At 35.6% G+C, this 19,552-nt stretch overlaps 1 protein-coding gene across 8 annotated transcripts in view; it reads left to right on the plus strand.

The window, feature by feature from the left end:
- PPP1R13B (protein phosphatase 1 regulatory subunit 13B) overlaps positions 1–19,552 on the plus strand; it is a 71,647-nt gene that overhangs the window by 23,831 nt on the left and 28,264 nt on the right. For all 8 annotated transcript variants that reach the window (XM_075753456.1, XM_075753451.1, XM_075753455.1 and 5 more), the window contains exons 2-4: positions 2,623–2,770; positions 9,097–9,216; positions 10,710–10,777. In XM_075753456.1, coding sequence (XP_075609571.1) covers positions 2,623–2,770; positions 9,097–9,216; positions 10,710–10,777 — 336 coding nt within the window. The remainder of the gene's footprint in view (positions 1–2,622; positions 2,771–9,096; positions 9,217–10,709; positions 10,778–19,552) is intronic.

The raw sequence follows: 19,552 nt of genomic DNA on the forward strand, positions 1-19,552 counted from the left end.
TGATCTGGTGTCATTTAATTTAACTTACTTAATTTACTTATTATATACTCCTTAAATTTAACTGCAGAGGGGGGAAAACGTGTTTTCCGTCACCCCTGTGGCTAGGAGGAGAACTAATGGGCTTAAACAGTGGCAAGGAAAGCTTTGACTAGACTTTAAGAAACTTCTTGCAACAGGAATCTTGGATTTCTGGGGTGGATGGTTCAGGGAAGTGGTGGAATTTCCATCATGAAAGGCTTTTCAGAACAGGTTGAACAAGCATCTATGCAGAATAATGTAGGTATAGTTGATCCTGCCTGAGGCCAAGAGACTGCATTAGATGACCTCTTAAGGTTTCTTCTGAGCCTATTGTTTTATGTTCATGTATGACTCTTGCCTCTTAAATGAGGTCAAATTCCACTACTAGATTCCACATCAGATATTTATTCTGTAAAAGATTCCACAGCCACTGAATGTTGAGACTATGTCTGAATCTTGTCTTCTATGGGGAAAATAACATTGTAAGCTGTGTACAGCAGGTGGTTACAGGCACTTTCATTATTATCTGTGGCTGCATCCTATAGCTTCCTACTAGCTTGTACTATAGCTTTTACTGTAGTTTCCTTTAATGCTGCTGTTGGAGAAAACCGGGGTGAATTCTAATGTATTTACAGCCTTGGATGACTGCTTCTTGTGTTGAAGTGTAGTTATTTGAAAACTTCGGGATACAGTGTACAAACTTGGCAGGCTGAGGGAGCATAGAAACGTGGACTAAAATAGCCTGGAGAATTGACGAGGAGACTGAGAGCTTGAAGCCTGGGCTTTCTTGGAAGTTGTCCTGTGCCTACTTCTAAAGTAGATAGACTGCTCTCGCTCAGTATCTAGCTGTTATTAATGCAAATCTCCAGTTTGATGCATGTATATGTCCCACAGATAAAAGTGTTATGAATGTTTTTAAGAATTGCCTATGCAAATTGAAGCACAACTGTGTTTAAGTGGAGAGTGCTTATTTAATGAAGAGCTTTTAAATAATTAGGTTTAATCTTTGTGGTTCAGTATGTGATGCAACATTTTATTTACTGGAAAGATCTGAAAGAATTTTCTTTGCAGACAAAACTACTAATTTTGTCATTCTTTAGGGATATCTATTACTATGATATCTTGGTCTTTTAAACATTGCTTTATCTCTCTTCCATCCCCATGAGTTTACAGAACAGTATTGTGACTTCAGATAGGAAAGAGAGAGAATGGTGGAAAGTATCTGTTTAATTTTAAGCAGGAGCTTAGTGTCAGGTATCTTTCAGAGGATTTAGTGTAACGTAGGAATGCTTGTCTTTTGAATGCAACCTTTGTTGGTCCTCAACCAGTCTCGCTCAGGAAAAAAATCACTTTAGCATCTTAGTAGTAGGACTTTGTTTCTTGGTAGAATGGTTTTTATCTTTTTCCTTCTTACAGCCCCCTCAGCTGTTCACTGTATGCTTCCAACTTTTCCAGTATATTACATGAAGGCTGTGAAGAAACAAATCCATTGAGAATAAGGTGGAGGCCCTTAATAGGGGGAATGTAGTAAATGACCATATTATTAATGATCATATTATAATACATATGCACCAAGAGCGTGAGGTGAGTTAAGTTAATGTGCGCAGTTTTTGAGTGTTTAACTTTGCAGCAAGTTATACCTGCTAACATGGAGAGGGATGGGAGTATCTCTGGATATATGTATTTGTGCACACATTTATTTAAGGTGGAGCAAGGAATTTGAACAGAAGTTTGCATCAACCCAGATTAGTACTAGCCCTTAGTGCTAGGATTTTTCCTTAATAAATTTCATCCCACTTTCTCTTCTTTTCTGTTTTCCCTGGTGTCAAGTCATCTTGAATGTTAAGGGGGAAGAGGGGAAGAAAAGCTGTTTTCAGTTTTGTGGCTACTTTCCAACTGGAATAGCTAGGAGCAGTTACTAGAAGAAAAGTAGTCTTTTGACGTTGTAACTTTGAGTGAAGAGAGCATGCTTAGTACCACTGTGGGAAGGTTTCGTGTACACTCTGATCAACACAGCAAGCTCAAGGGGCTAGGGCTAGAGTACTACAGAAAGAACTGACTTTTCAGAGATTTTTAGCTCTAGCAAGTATACTAGGCAAATGCAGCCCTTGAAAAAATGTGACTTTTTTTCTCCTTTTTTTTCTTTTACTCTGAGATTTCCCATTTAACCAAAGGCTTACAATTCAACCAAATATAACTGTATCTTTAGACAACTTCCAAAAATGATGTCCATCATGCAAAGAGTTGCCCACCTGTGAAGCCTCAGGTTACTTTGCCAAAATATGATTTTAAATGCTATGATTTCAAGCCTCTACCATAGCCAAACTTGTTCCTTCCCTCCCAGCCTTATTTTTAGAGAGAACTAAACCATTTCAACTGAAGCTCTAAAAAAAAAATATTGACAATTCAATGCACTGTCAAAAAAATTCAACACAAAAGACTAAAGCTTTGGCAAAGTTACAAGAAACTGAAAACTACTTTGATGGATCGTGGTAACCAACCATAAACATACATTTCCATTTACAGGGACATCATAAATCTTACTCATAATCTTATTTTTGTCTTTTTTTTTAATATTTTGCTACTTTTCTTTTTTTCTTTCAGATGATATTAACTGTGTTTTTGAGCAACAATGAACAGATCTTGACAGAAGTTCCAATCACACCAGAAACAACCTGTCGCGATGTAGTAGAGTTCTGCAAAGAGCCCGGAGAAGGAAGCTGCCATCTGGCTGAAGTATGGCGTGGAAATGGTAAGTAAAATGTTCGGTGGAAATTGATTTAAATATATGTACCAATTATAAAAAAGGTAAGACTGACTTTTCAATATTAATAATTTCAAATTGTGCTTTTTTTTTTTTCCTAGCAAACTTTGATGCAAAGCGTGGCAATTCAGTATCTGTAAAGATTAATACAATTCTTGGCTTTTTTTTTTCTTCTCTGTTTTCTTCCTCAGCATGGAGTATTTGATGAAATGCATGTCTAAGATATGTTAGTATTCTGCATTTCAGTTTTTCAAATTACATAAAGTATTCAGTACACCTATCTTAAAAAAAATAAGGGAGTGGTGGTATTTTCATTTCTAGAAGCCATTTATTTCAAATAGGCATACAGCATGTATAGGATAGAGGATATTTAAATGACAATATGGAATCTCAGTGATCTTCTCTTACAGTGCATGGGTGCAGATCACCACCTGCATTTTTTCCAAACCAATTTCCACACAATATATTAGGCATGTGAACACAACCCGAAATTTACAAATGGCTATAGGTTTTTTCCTTCTGCATCATGAATAGCAGATGTTCTGCAGACAAAATTGTGCCAGAACTGGACATAGTATCTCCAGCTTCTTCATGAACATTTCCCCTCAAAGATTTGAAAGCCTCCCTTGCGGCAGGTAGCAGTGCCTGTATCCTATTTGTGTTGCAGTTGTTATTTCACAGAATAATGGGGTGGGCAGTTCTTTTCAGGAGCGTGTCAAAACATCCCTATTCTGTTTCTAGATAGATTCTTGCAATTGGGTGTAGTGCAAGCCTCCAGGTTATCGTATATCAGTGTATGGGTGTGAGTAGAATTGGTGGGTGGATGAGGATAACAGGCAGGCAGGCTTTTATTCCTCAGTTACTAAGGTCACCCCTGTTTAAGCTTTTTGTCATCTGTTTCGTATAAAGACCGATGAGGTCGTAACTTGATATTGAATTCTTAAATTTTGCATAGAGGGGTTTTATTTTGGTCAAGGGTGTTTTGTCAAACAGACAAAACAGGCATTATTTAAAGGCCTTTGGAGCTTTTAAGTATTAGCTATCTAGAATATTTTCCTCCTGGGGAAACTATTCCTCCTCTTTTCTAAACTGTTCTGAGTCTTTGTAAAGGGAAAAGGTGCTTCAAGAAGTCATTTCCTAACTGGATGTGAACTCACAGAATTTAGGCAAGAGTGAGCAGGGGAGAGGTTAAACATGTCTGCAATTCTAGGAATACAAATTCAGTTCATAGTTAGAAAACTGTCTTTAAGGATAAAACTTACAGGAGGGTTAAAACTTTTTCCAATTGGAAGTTTAGATTACAGAGACTCTACAATGCCAAATGCATGGCATAAATTTCTAAAAATGGATTTGCAGACTGTGTTTAACAGCACTAGAATATCCCTAATATTTGTCAATCACTTGCCTCTGAAAGTGTAACATATGAGGTATCATTTGTTCTTCTGCTTTCAGAGTTCTTTGAGGGCGTACTTTAAAAATGCAGAGAATGTTGTCAACTAGCTTCAAAGGGTGACTGGAAATTGTAGCCAGTGATCCTCAACATCTTTCTGGGACACTGACACCTTGCAACCCTGGCGAGTGCAAGCACACGTTTTCTATAATAACTTCTAAAATTGAGAAAATATTTTATTTGTGGATGTAATACATTCTTTCTCAGCGTTAGATATCTAAAGCTAAAAGTTTCTACAAAGTGGAAAATAAAACTTATCCAGGAAGTTGTGATGGAGAGACTAAGACTAAATTTTGGGTAGATACCCTGTGAATTATGTGTCTTTGGTCCCATTATAGTCAGTGGAGGTCTAGATATGACCATGAGTAGAACATGGAGATAGCTGATTTCAGCAAGTTATCATCTATTTGATGTTGAGCATCAGAGCTCACCTAGTTTGCTGAAGTAGACATCTACATACAGAAACCTACATCTAAACAGTTAAATGCAACAGTTAAGCAACAAACACCTTAAACTATGGTTCTGAGAGGGAAGTGTGAAGCAATTTGCAATGAAACTGCAGCATGTTGTGGCAGTGGAAGAGTATTTTTTTTCTCTTCTATTACACTGTCTCTGACCCCTGAGCCCTTGTCCTCAAGAGAGGTCTACAAATGTTCTTTCAGAAGACATTTTTGGAAAGTAAAATTCAAAACATAAGTTAATACAGAAAATCATGGGTTGAATAAACACATTAGGTTTTGTCACACACCATAATTGGTCTGTTTTCTTGGTAGTCTCTCCATGTTGCACAGGTGACAAATCACAGCTCTCTCCATAAGAGGATGAAAGTGAATGTGCTTAACTCCTCCATTCTACAGGTAGCCACAGCCTTTTAGGTAACCCAACTGAATAATACATGTCTACTCAAATTGAAAGCAATGGGGCTTGTAGATTGTAGTTTTATTATCAGATACAAAAAACCATTTGTGTGCCCAAAAACTTGTCCATTTTCTAAACTGTATTGATCTAATCAAATACTGTCTCTTCTAATAATCTTCCTCTGCTGTATGTGTATGTACAAATAAATGAGAAAGACCATTTGCCTTCCAGAAAAATGTTATTAAAATCTATGCAAGTTTGGGTCTAGCAATTACAGAAGATTTCTAGAGTTCAGAGGAGAATCACAATTGCTTAGCTGTTGGAAAACATATTTGTTTATTTATTATGTTAGCTTTTCTCTGTTTGCTTTTGTGTGGCAAAGAAATGGTTGAGAAGCTTCCCAAGAATTGCAAAATAGTTTAGCTGTTGTTTGTATTAGAGTTAGGAAACTGATTCTTCTTGGAGCTGCATGGCATAAGCATTTGGTTTATTTGCATTTGATTTTTGTATTTCATTCTCTGTTTCTCTTCCTTTCCAGTTTCTTGAAAGAGGTAATAGTTGAAAAAGTCAATAGCATTTTTGTCTGATGTATCAGTACGTTTTGCAGCACCTTGTGTTTTGTCAGTTTGAAGCTTCCTCTTTTTGCGCAGACTTCTCATGCTATAACAGGAGAAAAAAAAAACCAGAATATTCTTCCTCATTCCCCAGCTATTGCAAATAGCAGTTGGTAAGGAGGTCAAAAGACAGGTGTGATGCCACAAACTTGTAGTATGTTTCAAGAGAGAATGGATTTCAACCTTTAAATCTACCCAGTACTCAATTATTCACTTCATTTGCATCTGGAATGCCCTTCAGCAATTGGTATTAATTCCTGAATTTAGTGGTAACATAGAGGCAAGTGACTGTGAAAGAAATAGTTGTTTACTACAAGTCTACTTCTGCAAACCTGAGGGCGAAAAGACTTATTCATGATCTTGCAGTGAACTCCCCTGCTCTGGAGATAATCCATTACTTTGTATTCTGGCAAACATATTTATGTTTCTTACAAACAGCAGGATACTTATAATTAGGATAAAACCAGATTCTGAAGTCTGAAACTTATTTTAAGTAATGGATATATAATTCCAACTGAAAGATTTTTGCAATTCTCTTCTAAAACATTGATGCAATATCTGTGTTTTGGTCTTTCATGGTGTTTCAATTATTTCGGAATACTTAAGACTAGCCCATCATCAAAACTTTTGCTTAAAAAGAAAGGAGTCAAGCTCAGTTCTCAAAAGTCTTTCAGAATTTTCATCGAACTTAAAATCTAAGGTGGTTTTTGCAAATAATTATGGATATATGCGTATAGCACAGTCTTCTACTTAGTTATTCATGAAAACTAACATTCTTTAGATAATTTTTAATGTGTTGTTAAAGCATTGTTTATTATTACTCTACATGCATTCTCCTATTTCACCTTTTCTTTATTCTCTTCTATTTAAACTTTAAAAGAATAAATTTAAAGTTTGAAATGGTATTGTGAAAACAGTTATTGACAAATATGTCAGAAACTATAACAACTGGGAAAAGTGTAACTGCAGGTTTTTTTGTTTGTTTTGGTTTTGATTCTTAAAGAACAGATGTTTCCAGAAAATATTCCTTTGTATTATCCTAACTTACAGCAAATATAAGATCATGCTTTCTTCCTGCAATTTTTCTAGATTTAAAGGATTTAAACTGAGGGAAGGAATGAGGACTTCAGTTCTCATCATGTCTTGTGTCAAGTACTAATGTTAATTTCTTCTTTCTCTTTTTTTTTCTGAATCTGTTTCATGTAGCGAAGTTGCACAGAATTATTAGTGCTTCTTCATTTTTCTTTTCTCTGTTTCAGTGGTGATAATGTTGCTGTTACTATTTTAACCTGCTTTCTGTCTAATTTAGGGCAACATATCCCAAATTGGTTTTGTGGAAGAATCGCAAAAGTAGAAAATGCCTTTCCCATTTCACTCTATGGTCATGTCTGAAAAATATTAGCCTTGATTCTTCAAGGCATATTATGTAAATGAAACCTTTTATTTTGAGTAGCTATTTTGAGTAGGATCAGGGCCTTACTTTAAATGGGAGACCAGCCTACCCAGGAGCAATGCTGTAGCTGCTCCTCACCATTCTAGAATTAGCCCAACCCTGTTCAGACATCCAGTTTCTTGGTACTTTGTTATCAAGCTTCAGTTCTTGCAAGGTTTACCTAGCAATTTTTCTGTTTGGGAAAAATTCCTAAAGATTCTTATCTTCTGTGTCCTAAAGTCTCTGAACTAACCATTTAAATATTTTTACACTCTGATCTTTAGAAGACTCATGCAGCAGTTTTAGTGGATATGCTTCAAAGCACTTGAAATCTTACCTTACTTTAGGAGTTGAAAAACCTGAAAATCGTGTTTTTAAAATCCCTTTTCAGGAACTGAGTTGTAATAAGCCACTGACCTTAATCTTGTGTGCATAAATACTATTGACAATGTTTCTTGGAGTCCAATTGAGTGAGGAACAAGAAAAAGAAAAAAAAAGCATCTTTTTTTTTTTTAAATCCAGGTGTTGTGATTTTTTAAAATTTTATTTATTTATTTTTAGGCAAGATAGGTAAGCAGTCAGCTGATGACCATAATTAGATTGTGGTTTAAATGACCCTTCCCCATTGAAAGCAGCTAGATTTAACTTGGTTAAACTATGTTAATCACCATACCTATTTGACATGACAGATTTTGACAAGACACTTTATTGTATTAAATGCATTGTGAATCAAGTGATGCAAATGTATTGTTCTTTAAATACAACAATTAAGTATCCCAAGAGTATCAATCCTTGTATACATTTATGTAGTTCCTAATCCATGTAAATTTAGGTAAACTTCATTATAAAAAGGTATATTTGTGATGTGGTTTTCCCAAGCTTTCCTCAAGATATCTGTTATATCTTTGAATCATTTTGTCTTCTCATGTCAAAGGGGTTAAATATAAAATGGATAACAAATTGGTAGTGGTGCTCTGCCTGGTAGGAGATAGTGTGGTTCGGGTTTTGGAGGCAGAGAGAGCATTTTGCTTTTAGCAATGAAGAATGCAAACTCCACCTTTTGGTTTCCATCCTAGCCTGGTTTTCTGAAGTAATATTGGTTTCACTGATTAGTGCTGCATGTAGGAAAGCTAGTTAAATATCTTCTAGTATAATTTTATTCTGATTAGAAGATGTCTTCTAATACTATGTTTAATATTAGATCTTAAAAGGGAGATTTTCTTACCGTAATGAAAACATTTAAAAGTAAATGCAAGTATAATTATGAAAACAATGAAAACTTTACTTTTAAAATGTATTTTTATTTTGAAATACTATAAATATAGTGCGCAGCCTCGCAGTAATAATATGTTTGATCAGTTTCAAGAAATAACTACACTATGAGAATGTTTTATGTTTCTTTGGGGGAAAACAAAGAGACTGCTGCATAGAACTTAGCCTTTATTTGTTCAAAGATTTGCCATTAATTCTACATATACTAGAAGTTAATGTCTGGCATAGTGTATTGGAGTGGGAACACCTGCTCAAGTTTAGGAGAAGAAATGTCAATATAATGATAAGACTTTTAGTCTTATCTGGATGTTCAAATTCAATGAATCATTTTAATAACAGAACAAAATATCCATCTGGTGGCGATGGTGAGCAAAGGTGCAAAGATCAGTGTTGTGAAAAAGGTTGTGATGAAGAATTCCTAAATTGGGGTTTCTAAACACTGCTATTTTTTGTATGGTTTTGCAAACTGGTTATGTACTGTTGTTAAGCTTTGAGCTATGTTACAGTAACAGGCTATCTTTTAATACAGTGCAAGTATTGTCAGTGCCTGTTTCTTTGACTTTGCATAAAAACCCTTTGATAGATTGAATTGCTACCAAAAAAGACATTGTGATTCTTAATGAGAGTTCTATAAAACTTTGCTTAATTTAAAATAGTTGTGATAAGTTTTTTGGTCTTGTACTTTTAGAGCGTCCCATACCCTTTGATCACATGATGTATGACCACCTACAGAAATGGGGTCCCCGCAGGGAAGAGGTGAAATTTTTTCTTCGTCATGAGGAGTCACCAGTCGAAAGTAATGAACAGAGTAAGTACATTTATCCTGTAGTGTTGTTACCTAAACGTATTTAAAAAATTTCTGAAGTGAGTTTGACTATCAATTCTTTCAGTGGATTTCAGTAGATATATGTAATACAACCCCCTTACACCAAACCCTTTTTGAACCATCCTCAGTGACACATTTGTTCATGTTCTCAAATTCCATTCTCTCTAATAATTTCTACCAGTCTGTTGAATAATATTTTTGTAGTAAGATTGGTTTCTATTTTGCTTAATACTAATCCAAAAATGTTGGTGGGTATTAGAGGCTTAATGCATTTTTTTTTCTTGTTGAGAGAAAGTCCCTACATTTTGAGAGGGTAGGGTTGTTCTTTTTGACCTCCTGGTCTCTTTCATTTGCCCCAAAGAAAATACTCAGTAAACTACTTTGCCTCCTTTAGAAACTAAAATCTATTTTACAGACATCATTGGCAGAGGTTTTAGCGGCTTTACTTTCTCAGTACTTCATGTAGATATATTTAATAGTGGTGATAATTCGCACCTTGAAAAGTTGTTGGGCTGTTTGGTTTTACAGAAGTGTTTGTCTAAAACAGTGCCATATTAAGTGGGGCTTTCTTAAAAGACTGGAAGAAAAAGATAGAAGGATTTCAGTTTTCTGATCTAACTAGTATAGACTGTGCTTTACTGATGAGAAGACTTTGGAGGCTGTGCATTATATACTTCATGGCTGTCAGACTGTCTAAAGGATAGGAAAGGTATCTCAAAGTGAGATATATGTTTGCATGCTCACATTATCCCTACTCATTCAACTAATCTGACTACTTCTGACAACCTAATTTCAAGTCTTGGCTGAGTCCTTACTGCTTTGAGATGGGGTTTCTTCTCATATTTCTAAGTGGTTCCTGGTTGCTTTGAATTCCAGAAGTAGCAGGCAAAATAATGTATGAGGGATTTTTGTATTAATTAGGTACTTTGTAAAATACTCAGTCATCCTTTGGGCAATACAAATTTAAAGTCTGTTAAGAAATTTAAGATACACCTGAAGCCACAGAGTTTCATGTACAAGTAAAATGCTGCTTCTGAACCATGTGTGCAAGGCTTTTTAATTAATCATTGACCTATGGATCAATTTGTAGATTAAAGTTGTTTATGAAGCATTGCAAAAGCTTTCTCTACTGTATTCATTTATTATGTATTCAACTGAAGCTACTGCTTCTTGTGGACAGAGAAATATGAAACTTCAGTACTCACGCTCAGTACATTCCCTTCCATGACATCATTGCCTAAACACAAATCAGAAAAGTAGAGCTGCATGTCTGTACTTTTAACAGAGGAAGTCTGTGTTTTATTTCTGCTGACTCCACTGCTTACAAAGGATAACCTAGTAAGAAGGAGTTGGGACTAGCAGAATAAAAATTCACAGGTAAAAGCTTTATATAAAAATTCTTGAACAGATTCAAGAGTGAAAACCACTTGTGTTGAAAACTGAACTTTGCATTAAGAGTGATACTTTACTTTTAGGTGGACGTCAAGCCCAAAATCAAAGAAATGGCATAAATATACCTGTGGAGAAACGTACAGAGAATGGGGTATGTAGTAAATCCTAAAGGTTTTGGATAAATTCCACTCAAATATTTGATGCTTTTAAAATTCCTGTTTTTCAAGATCTGCTATGGTGGGAACTGGTGGAAAACGTATAATCTTGTTCTGGTTTGATTTTGTTTGTTTTGTTATAAAGTGAATGGGAGAATATGGGTTTTTTTTCATGAACTGTAAATTTTCTTTCTAGAAGGAAACTCACTTCTGTGACATGAGAAGCCCCTGGCATCTTATGAATTACTGCATTTTCTAATCTGTCTTCCTCTATCTTATTTGTCATGTGTGAAGAAAAAACCAGCTACGTTATTCTTTCATACTAGTATTGCCTGTCCAGACGTCTTTTCTTGTTTGATTTATCTCACTGGTATTGATTCATGACATACCCCCATGTGTTAAAAACATAAGAATGTATCTGTGGATTGGGATGTTTTCAGATGCTGGTAGAAGAGGTTACATATCCCCTCAGAGACATCTCTCTATACTGGTTTTTTATGCACTTGGTTCATTTCTACGCCTCTTTTTTTTTTTCTTTTTTTCTTTTTTCTAAAATATTACTAGGTTTCTAATTTAAAATACATATTACTTAGCATAGGCAACCTGTTTGGTGGCATTCAGTGAATGCTCGAGCATTCTCTCTTTTACAAATAAAATGTAGTACATCTCTTTGAAAGTTACTGTGGCTTAAAAACCTTGTATTCCTGAGCTGAAACTCACTTCACTTTCTTCTCTTTCTTATCCTCAATACTAATGAAGACTCTACAGAGCATATTCTGCTCTCGTTAGCTCAGAGCCATTTTGCTGTCTTTACTGGGGTGCTATAGTTGACTTTTTAAAAACATTTTTAAATTTCAATAAAAATATTTGAGCTCACCAATTCGTAGTTTTATTGTCTCTATGAAGCACTGTCAATTTCTAAGTACCCATAGGGCCCTTTCCTAGGATAAAATAATGCTTAAAAAAGAGTTTAAAAGCAAAGAAATTGAGTTTTTCAAGAAAAAAAGAACTAAAATGTTGATTGTGCAGATTAAACAATTCTGTGCTTGCATATTGCCTGGTAATTGGCATCTGAAATTCACACGCACACACACTCTTAAAATGGTAGCAACAAAGTTGTTCGGTCAGTTTGCAGCTCTTAGCAGCTTGTTTTGTGTATGGCATGTGGGCCTAGTGGAAGGAATTTTTTTCCCTATTCAAAACAGTTAATCATGTATTGCTTTCTACGTTCCTTTTCTGTAGAGAACACTGGCTGATATCCTCTGCTGCACGGATCCGTTTATCCTGCTTCCATTGTCATATTGACAATGCAGTGAGATCATAGTGCTATAATGTGCTAGGGGAACGTAACTCTTTCATGACCTCCCCTGATCTATTCCTCCACGTGTGTTGTAGCACATACACTTCATTTGAGTCATACTATGTTTGGAAATTAGGACTGGCATGTGCAGTATGCCTTATAATCTTGCTTCTTGGCAGCGCTAAAGTTTATCATAGCATGGCTTTGTATTTAGTTCAATTTGCTGTTAATTTTTGTGGGTAAAGCTCAGACCTGGTAACTTCAATAACACTGCTACCTGTGTGCCATTCAGTATATATTAAAAAAACAAAACAAAATAACCCAAAAGTTTTGCCACAAAATTAAAATTGATTAGGGAACTGATCACTTTAAAATGGACTTTTGTCAGGTTTAGGAAATTATTAAAATACAAGAAAGACTAAAACCTGAAGGGCTTATATTAGTGTAAATTGTGGTGGGGTTTATGCCAAAAATGGTACAAATTAGGTTTTAAAAGTGTATAAAACTAAGATATTTTTTTTTCAGTTGCACCAAGTTTTAAATCAGAGGGGGAGGGGGAAAAAGAGGTGGCTTCAGGATCAAGGATTTAATCAGCTTACACTTACGTAATGCATTAGGCTTATTCATTGTTACTGGCATGCTGAATGTTAGACTGGCCCTAAAATCAATACAAACCAATGGAACACTGAAGACAGCTCAAATCTTACCAAATAGTCTTCATTCAGGTATATATTTGTGTACTGCTTTAATGATGAAATAATTGATTTTTACTTAATATCTGGAGAGAGCTGAAAGTGTGACGTGTAGAAAACTTTAGAATGAATGTTTGCTTTAATGTTTGAATCAACAGTGTTAGAAAAAATGATGGGCAATCAGTCTGGAATTCAGTTTGGATAATTCTATTGGCATTTTGTCATAGGCAGTAGGATTTTTTGTTCTTTGAAACTTTATGTGCTTGATGAGCAATTGTTTAAATAATGGTTAGCTCAAAATCGCATTATATAAATGCTTAAATTTCATTAGATTATCTTCCAAATAAAGATTTAATGTTAAAAATAGAATCGACTACATCTATTCAAACAGTGAAACACGCATTGTTGTAAAAAGAATACTTATCTGTAAGTGCTCATTTGAGAGCTTTGCATTCTGCGTAACAAAGTCTAAAGGAAAAACTGTGAGATTTTGTAAATTGACTGGTTTTCTTATTCCTGAGGTGACCTTTTGGGGTTTGCTTTTGTTTACAACTTTCCTTCTGGAATTGTGCTGTAGTCAGGGCCTGATCTCTTTCCACCACTACACAAAGGTATGTAGAGATAAGACTTACATAACTAAACATTTCCCTTTTGCAGGGAGGTTGGACAGTGTCTCAAGAGGGATTCTCATCTCTGGAAATAGTTGCCTCTTCCTTTCTTTTGCACATGTAACTGAGCCACTTTGATTTGAACACAAGTTGTAACAAGAGAAATTCTAATTAAATATTGGGAAAAATGTTTTCTCAATGAGAGTAACAGACATTGGAACAGGTTGCCCGGAGTCTGTGGAATTTCTGTCTAGCTGAATGAAGTCCTGAGCAATCTGAACTGTGCCTAGCAGGGATTATTGAACTGAGTGACTTCCAGAGGCTCCTTTCTGCCTAAATTATTCTTTGATTCTGTGATCAATGGCCATGAAACAGTGGTCATACAATTCTGGGTCTTGTTTGCTTCCAGATGTCCTAGCATGATCCAAGCTTCATTTCATCGAAGCAGCACTGGTCTGAAGAGAGTGAGACAGAGCAAATATAGTTGTAACCGCTGGGGGTCAGTGGTAGACAGGAGAGGGACTGGGGAGCCACCCGTTGTGGTGCAGCTACCGGGCAGTCAATAGGAAAAGTGGATCAGAGGTGTACTTAAAGGAAGTCCCAGTAAGAGAAGTGATTGAATGATGACAGTTGTTCAGATGCAAAGATAATCAGATAACTGAGAAATTTCTTGGAGATGAGAAAACAAGAAAGTAGATGCAGCTCAGGAGGAAAAAAGGATGGTGTACACGAACATGATGGAAGTAAAGCATATTAGACTGAATAGAAGTAGGTTAGTGTAATGAAAACTATCTGTATATGAAGACAATACTCGTTTGCTTTAGTTACTTGGTTTAAATTATTTTTCTACTTGGTAATTTACTTGAGGATAATAAAATGTCAGGTTGTGGTCTCTTATACCATTCTTTCTTTAACTTATTTTTGTTGTTTCTAATATTAAAATTGCTCCCCCAACTCAGAGAGATTGACATCAATAAGCTCTTTTCTTGACAGATATTAGCTGAAGCCTTTGCCAAGAAATACAAAATGGAGCCTCTCACTATGAAATTTGTGTTAGTTTTAGTATAAAAGAAACTCGCGTAGAGGAAGAAAACTGCACCATCATCCCAAACTGGAGAATCACACTCCTGTTAATTTTCTTAGTCTTGAAACTGCAACCAATAGATAAAATTGAGAATTAAAATTTTGCCCCGATTAGATAACAGAACCAAGCTTTTCTGTTAAAGTAACTCAAATCAGGCTTTTAGCAAAAATTTTGCAACAGGTAGTCCAACTTTTGGCATCAGGACACCCTTATACTTTCATGCTGGGGGAATTGCTAAGGGAAGTTCAATTAACAGATAGGTTAAAACTTCTACATATAGGTACATGCGAAGCAGGTTTTAATAGTACTGATTTAACTTAGGAGAGCTTACAGTTGCTGACAGAGAGTAGATAGCCGTCTGATGCAGTCAGTTGCTGTATCCCATTCCATCGTGACAGTAGTAAAGCTACACTGCTTTTGAGTTCCTGTGGTATGCCTTGTCAAATTCTAGGCTTAGAGTTTAGATAGGTTTACATGTGGTGCCGAAATCCTTGAGTACAACTGTATGTTGTTCATTAGTTTTAATGATTTGATCCATACAAGTGTGACCAGATAAAAAGGTATTCAACATCTAATATACATTTTACTATATATCTGTTATGATATGACAAAATTTTTTAAATGTGTTCTAAAAAGTGTCTGATAAATAAGTTTCAAAGATGGCTGAATGGTGGGGGGTTACAAGTATACTTGCACAGGCAAAATACTTGAAGGTTTCCTTAGTCTGTCAGGCAAAGATATGAAAAAATCTAATTGTGAGGAGAAAGGCAAACCAGTTAAATTATTAACAGAAGTAGTAACCTCAGGAGAAGAGAAATGCATTATATGTACTTGCTTGAAGTTTCTCATTTGAAATGTTGAAGGACAAAGAGCTTATTCTGGAATAGAAGTTGTTCTTCAAACTTGAGCTGAAAATTCAATTTAATATAAGCTTGTAAGTATTAAGTACTTTCTGTTTGTAACATTTAACAATGTAATTGGAAGAGGCTGCCATTCACGTAAGAGAAGTTTTAATCAAACTTGTTTAAAATGAACAAATAACTATATCAGTCTTGGAAATCTAGATTCTTTCAGGGGTCTCAGCAAAGTCTAAACAAGTAATTCCATTAAAAGATGATAAAAAGAAAATTAGGCGTAAGGAATTCTAACGGTTTGCAGAGAGAAAAAAATTTGAGGACACTTTCTTGTAGGCTTCCTGGAACATTTTGACCACGTAAAAAACCTGTTTATTAAATCAGATCCAAATTTTCTCCTGCAACTTTCTCTGTTGCTTTTGTTAAGGAGACAAAAATGATTGTATCTGCCACTTGTATAGTCAAGGGCGTTCCCGTGTCTAAGACGTACAGTCCTAAAATTATTTTTACCTGTTAGAGAGGGGAGCCTCACTGTACCTACAGCAGCCTTCTGCACTGTCAGATTCCTACTTCAAGCCCTGGGTCAGCTTAATAGAGTTTGGATTCTCCTCAGACTGATACAGTCCTGCATTAAGGCTGTCTGAAGCATTTTGCAGACAGCCGGCAGTATCTTGCTCTTCGAAAAATAGAAAAACTAATCCAACTAAAGGACTTAAGGGAAAAAAATTAAATTAGAAAGTGAAAAAAAAAGTTACAGTCTAAAGCTAATTTTAATGCATACAAATACCTTTTGAATTCTTACTGTACTAGAAATTGCAGTCTCCTCACACCTCAGTAAAGGATAGTTATGTAGAGTAACACCTCTACAAGGCTAGTAACTGTGTGATCTCAGAGAAGGAACTTCTATGAAATTGTAATGAATTCAAATGGTTCTGACCTCATACCTCACTCTGAGGTCTCTTGTAAACTTTTTAGGCAGAATCACATCATTCTTCGATTTGGAATGTCATGAATGGTGTTTTGACATGTCCTGTGCAATCTCAAATATATTTCAATCCATAATGGACAAAGTTACTAGCTGCTTACATTTCATGAGAATAATTTGATACATTTCATCACAGTTACTCTGTGATCATTTTCCTGTTATAATTTTAATTATGATAGCATTAGTTTATGACTAATATTAGCTTTTAAAAACTGACTTCATTTGTTTTGAGGAGTCTGAAGATTGTTTGACTAATCAGGAACAGGAAACACACTTGGAACCCACTTGGAACACTGCAAAACGACTGTTTTCCTCCATGTCTTCTGCATGTATTTACATAATTTTTAATCTCTGTCACTCTAGATACCAAATATCTATTTGGATGGCTATGGATATGAGAGATACAGTATACAGATTTGTAGTATACAGACACTTATACACACTCACTTGTAGTACATAGACTTTGTAGTTCTGCTGCTCTTCCGGGCATCAAAGATAGTTCTGCTCAACAAGTTACAGGGAACAAAGATGTGATTTTCTAGTCTGTAATAGCCAACAGGTGGCTTCCTGTTTTGCAGAGGAGGAAAGACTTAAACTGCACCATTTACTCAACCTCCACCTTTAGTTCCCACTTTTACAGGTCTGACTTTGCTTTTCCTCAGGCATGGCTTTGCAGTTTTACAGCAATACTTAGTTGCAGATGCCCGTAGAAGGGGGAGGTTAGAAGTCCTATCTGTTTGGTTTTTGAACCTCTAACTATGGTATTTATTTTCATATATTTGTATTGTGAACATGGAGCAATACAATTCACTCTTTTCCCTAGATTTCTAACTAAATGAAGCATGTGGAGAATTGCCTCCAGTTGTCACTGCACATAGAGATCCTGAGTTGCTTGGCCCTTATGTAAAGGTAGAATAGTTTAGAATAAATGAGTGCTTCAGCTGACGCGTAACATCATACACATTAGCTCATAAAGTAAATATTACTTAAAGAGTTCATTTGTCATTTTTCATGAAGTATTGCTGTGCTTTCACAGTCCTTAACAATGGCACTGTAAACTTAAATGCCTTTTGTCACAGTGGTATCCTTTTGCAGTCACACTAGTATCATTTTTAGTTAAGCCAAATATTTTAATATTAAGCTATTGTGAGGAAGATGGGGCTTGCCTTTTTCTGTATTTCTGTAGTTCCTTACAGGAGACAGATTATGAAATTCATTGTGTCAGTGCAGAGCTCTAAGAGCTTAATGGTGAAAGCTTTAGAGTTTAGACTGTCTTTCTGAGCAGGAGACTCTTCTGGTACTTACGAGGCCAGCTATTCCTTTTCAGGCCACCTTTAGAGATCTGTCTTTTATGTAGCTGTGTCACCTGCTGTAGCTGTGTTTCCTCTCATCTTTTCCACAGTCTCTTTGTTTTTTCTTGTGCAGTGCTGCTGTGGCCTCTGTTCTCTGATGCACCTTTGCACATTCACGGACTTGTTCGTTTAGTTTCCTGTCCATCTAGCTTTGGACACCTAGCGTACCTATTTCCCACCCATATGTTTTTCCCAGGCAAGTGAACCTTTCCATTTCTCTGTTGTCTCCGCAGCTGCCTCCAGATCCAATTGTTATTAGGTTTGTTCCCCCTGCAGTCTTCCTCAGATCAAAGCAGAGAAAATGAAAGTCCCTCTGGCTAATTTAGGAGTAAGGGAGTTGAACTTGTTTTTCTTCTCTTATTCCTACTGGATGATCTTACTCTACAGCTCATACCTTTTCTTGCTTGCTAAAAATAAGCCTGTTTTTTATGCAGCTGGAATATTCACTGTGTTGTGCTTGGACATACAGTTCTTCAGTGTCCTTATGGAGACCCACTTGGCTGGATCTCTTGTGTAAGTGCACTGAATCATGCTTGAATTACTTTCTTGAAAGAACGAAGAGAGGGTGAACTTGCATGTCATTCGTGAGTTTGACAAGGTAAATTACAGCTTTTTATGTTTTTTATCTTCCACAATATCATAATTTTTAGATACATAAGAAATCATTAATGGGATTTAGTATTTTCTTTAATATTTAAAAATCCTTAGGTCTATGTTTTGGCTTGTTGCAGTCTTCTCTGACTTGCAGCTTCTTGATTTATGCTGTTACGCACATGCTTTAGCTTTATTGCTGGCTCATGTATTCATCTTGTTGCATGCAAGATTTAAGAAAAAGCTAAAGAATATAGCAAACACTGGAAATTTTATTTGCATAAGACTGTGGTATCTATCCTGACTGTACTGTTTGCCTTTTGTTTTAGGCAGTCTCTGTTAATAAAGAAACTCCTTGTTAAATTTCAGGTGGTATGGTTTTCTGTCACTTTAAACAGTAAAATTAAAGTAATGATTTTCTGGATCTTTTTGGTATTCAATTTTTGCACTGAGTTGGTAATACTACAAAAATACAAATGGAACAAATAACTAAGGTGTTTTTAAAGCTAAATTGTCTGTACTCTTATATTTTCAGTTTAACGTGATAACTGTGAAAGGACTGTGTATTGCTCAACATTTTCCATTGAAGATGAAAAGTGCAATGAATCAAGCTGATTGTAGTTGACAGCTGGCTTGATCTTGCCATGATTAGGTCTTTTACTGCTGGCAAAATCCACTAGCCTTTTCCGTTAGCTGATTGTTGATGAATGCAGAGAGACAGCTTTTCATATTGATAAAGAATTTGGAGAAACCTTTATTTCATATGGAATCAGATTAAAAAATATCCTATGTCCTATTGATTGCATCGAGCCAAAAAGCCATGCAGGAACTCATAAGATGTGCACAGTTGTTGCTTTGGCTTGTTCACAGCAAAGAGTTAAACAATTAATGTAGACAGAAAATAACAGAAACATGGAGTTGAAGCATGTTGAAGCAACGCAAATGTTTACAGCTGATGGGCAGTGCTGCGAAATAAAGATGTGCTCTCTTACAATTTCATGGGAAAATAGTGAAGAGGTAATTATTACTTTTCAAAATCTTAGTTTTGCACTTTAGTGGACATGTTATTTAAATACTGTGTAGCTTTTGTACTTTAGTTTAAATGATTGTGGGTTTTGTTGTCACATGACTGGAATGCAGACCAGTTTGGGTTTTGTAACACCTTATCTTTGAATTGAAATTCTTAGTTAATCAGATTTTGTTAGATGCATTTGCTATCATTTTTAAGTTTTAAGACCTTATCAAAAGCTCTTTACTTCAAAATGTCATGGTCAACTTTTGCTTTTAACAACTTAGTGTACGACT

The sequence above is a fragment of the Balearica regulorum genome, chromosome 5 (assembly GCF_011004875.1).
Source record: "Balearica regulorum gibbericeps isolate bBalReg1 chromosome 5, bBalReg1.pri, whole genome shotgun sequence".
NCBI classification, from domain to species: Eukaryota; Metazoa; Chordata; class Aves; order Gruiformes; family Gruidae; genus Balearica; species Balearica regulorum.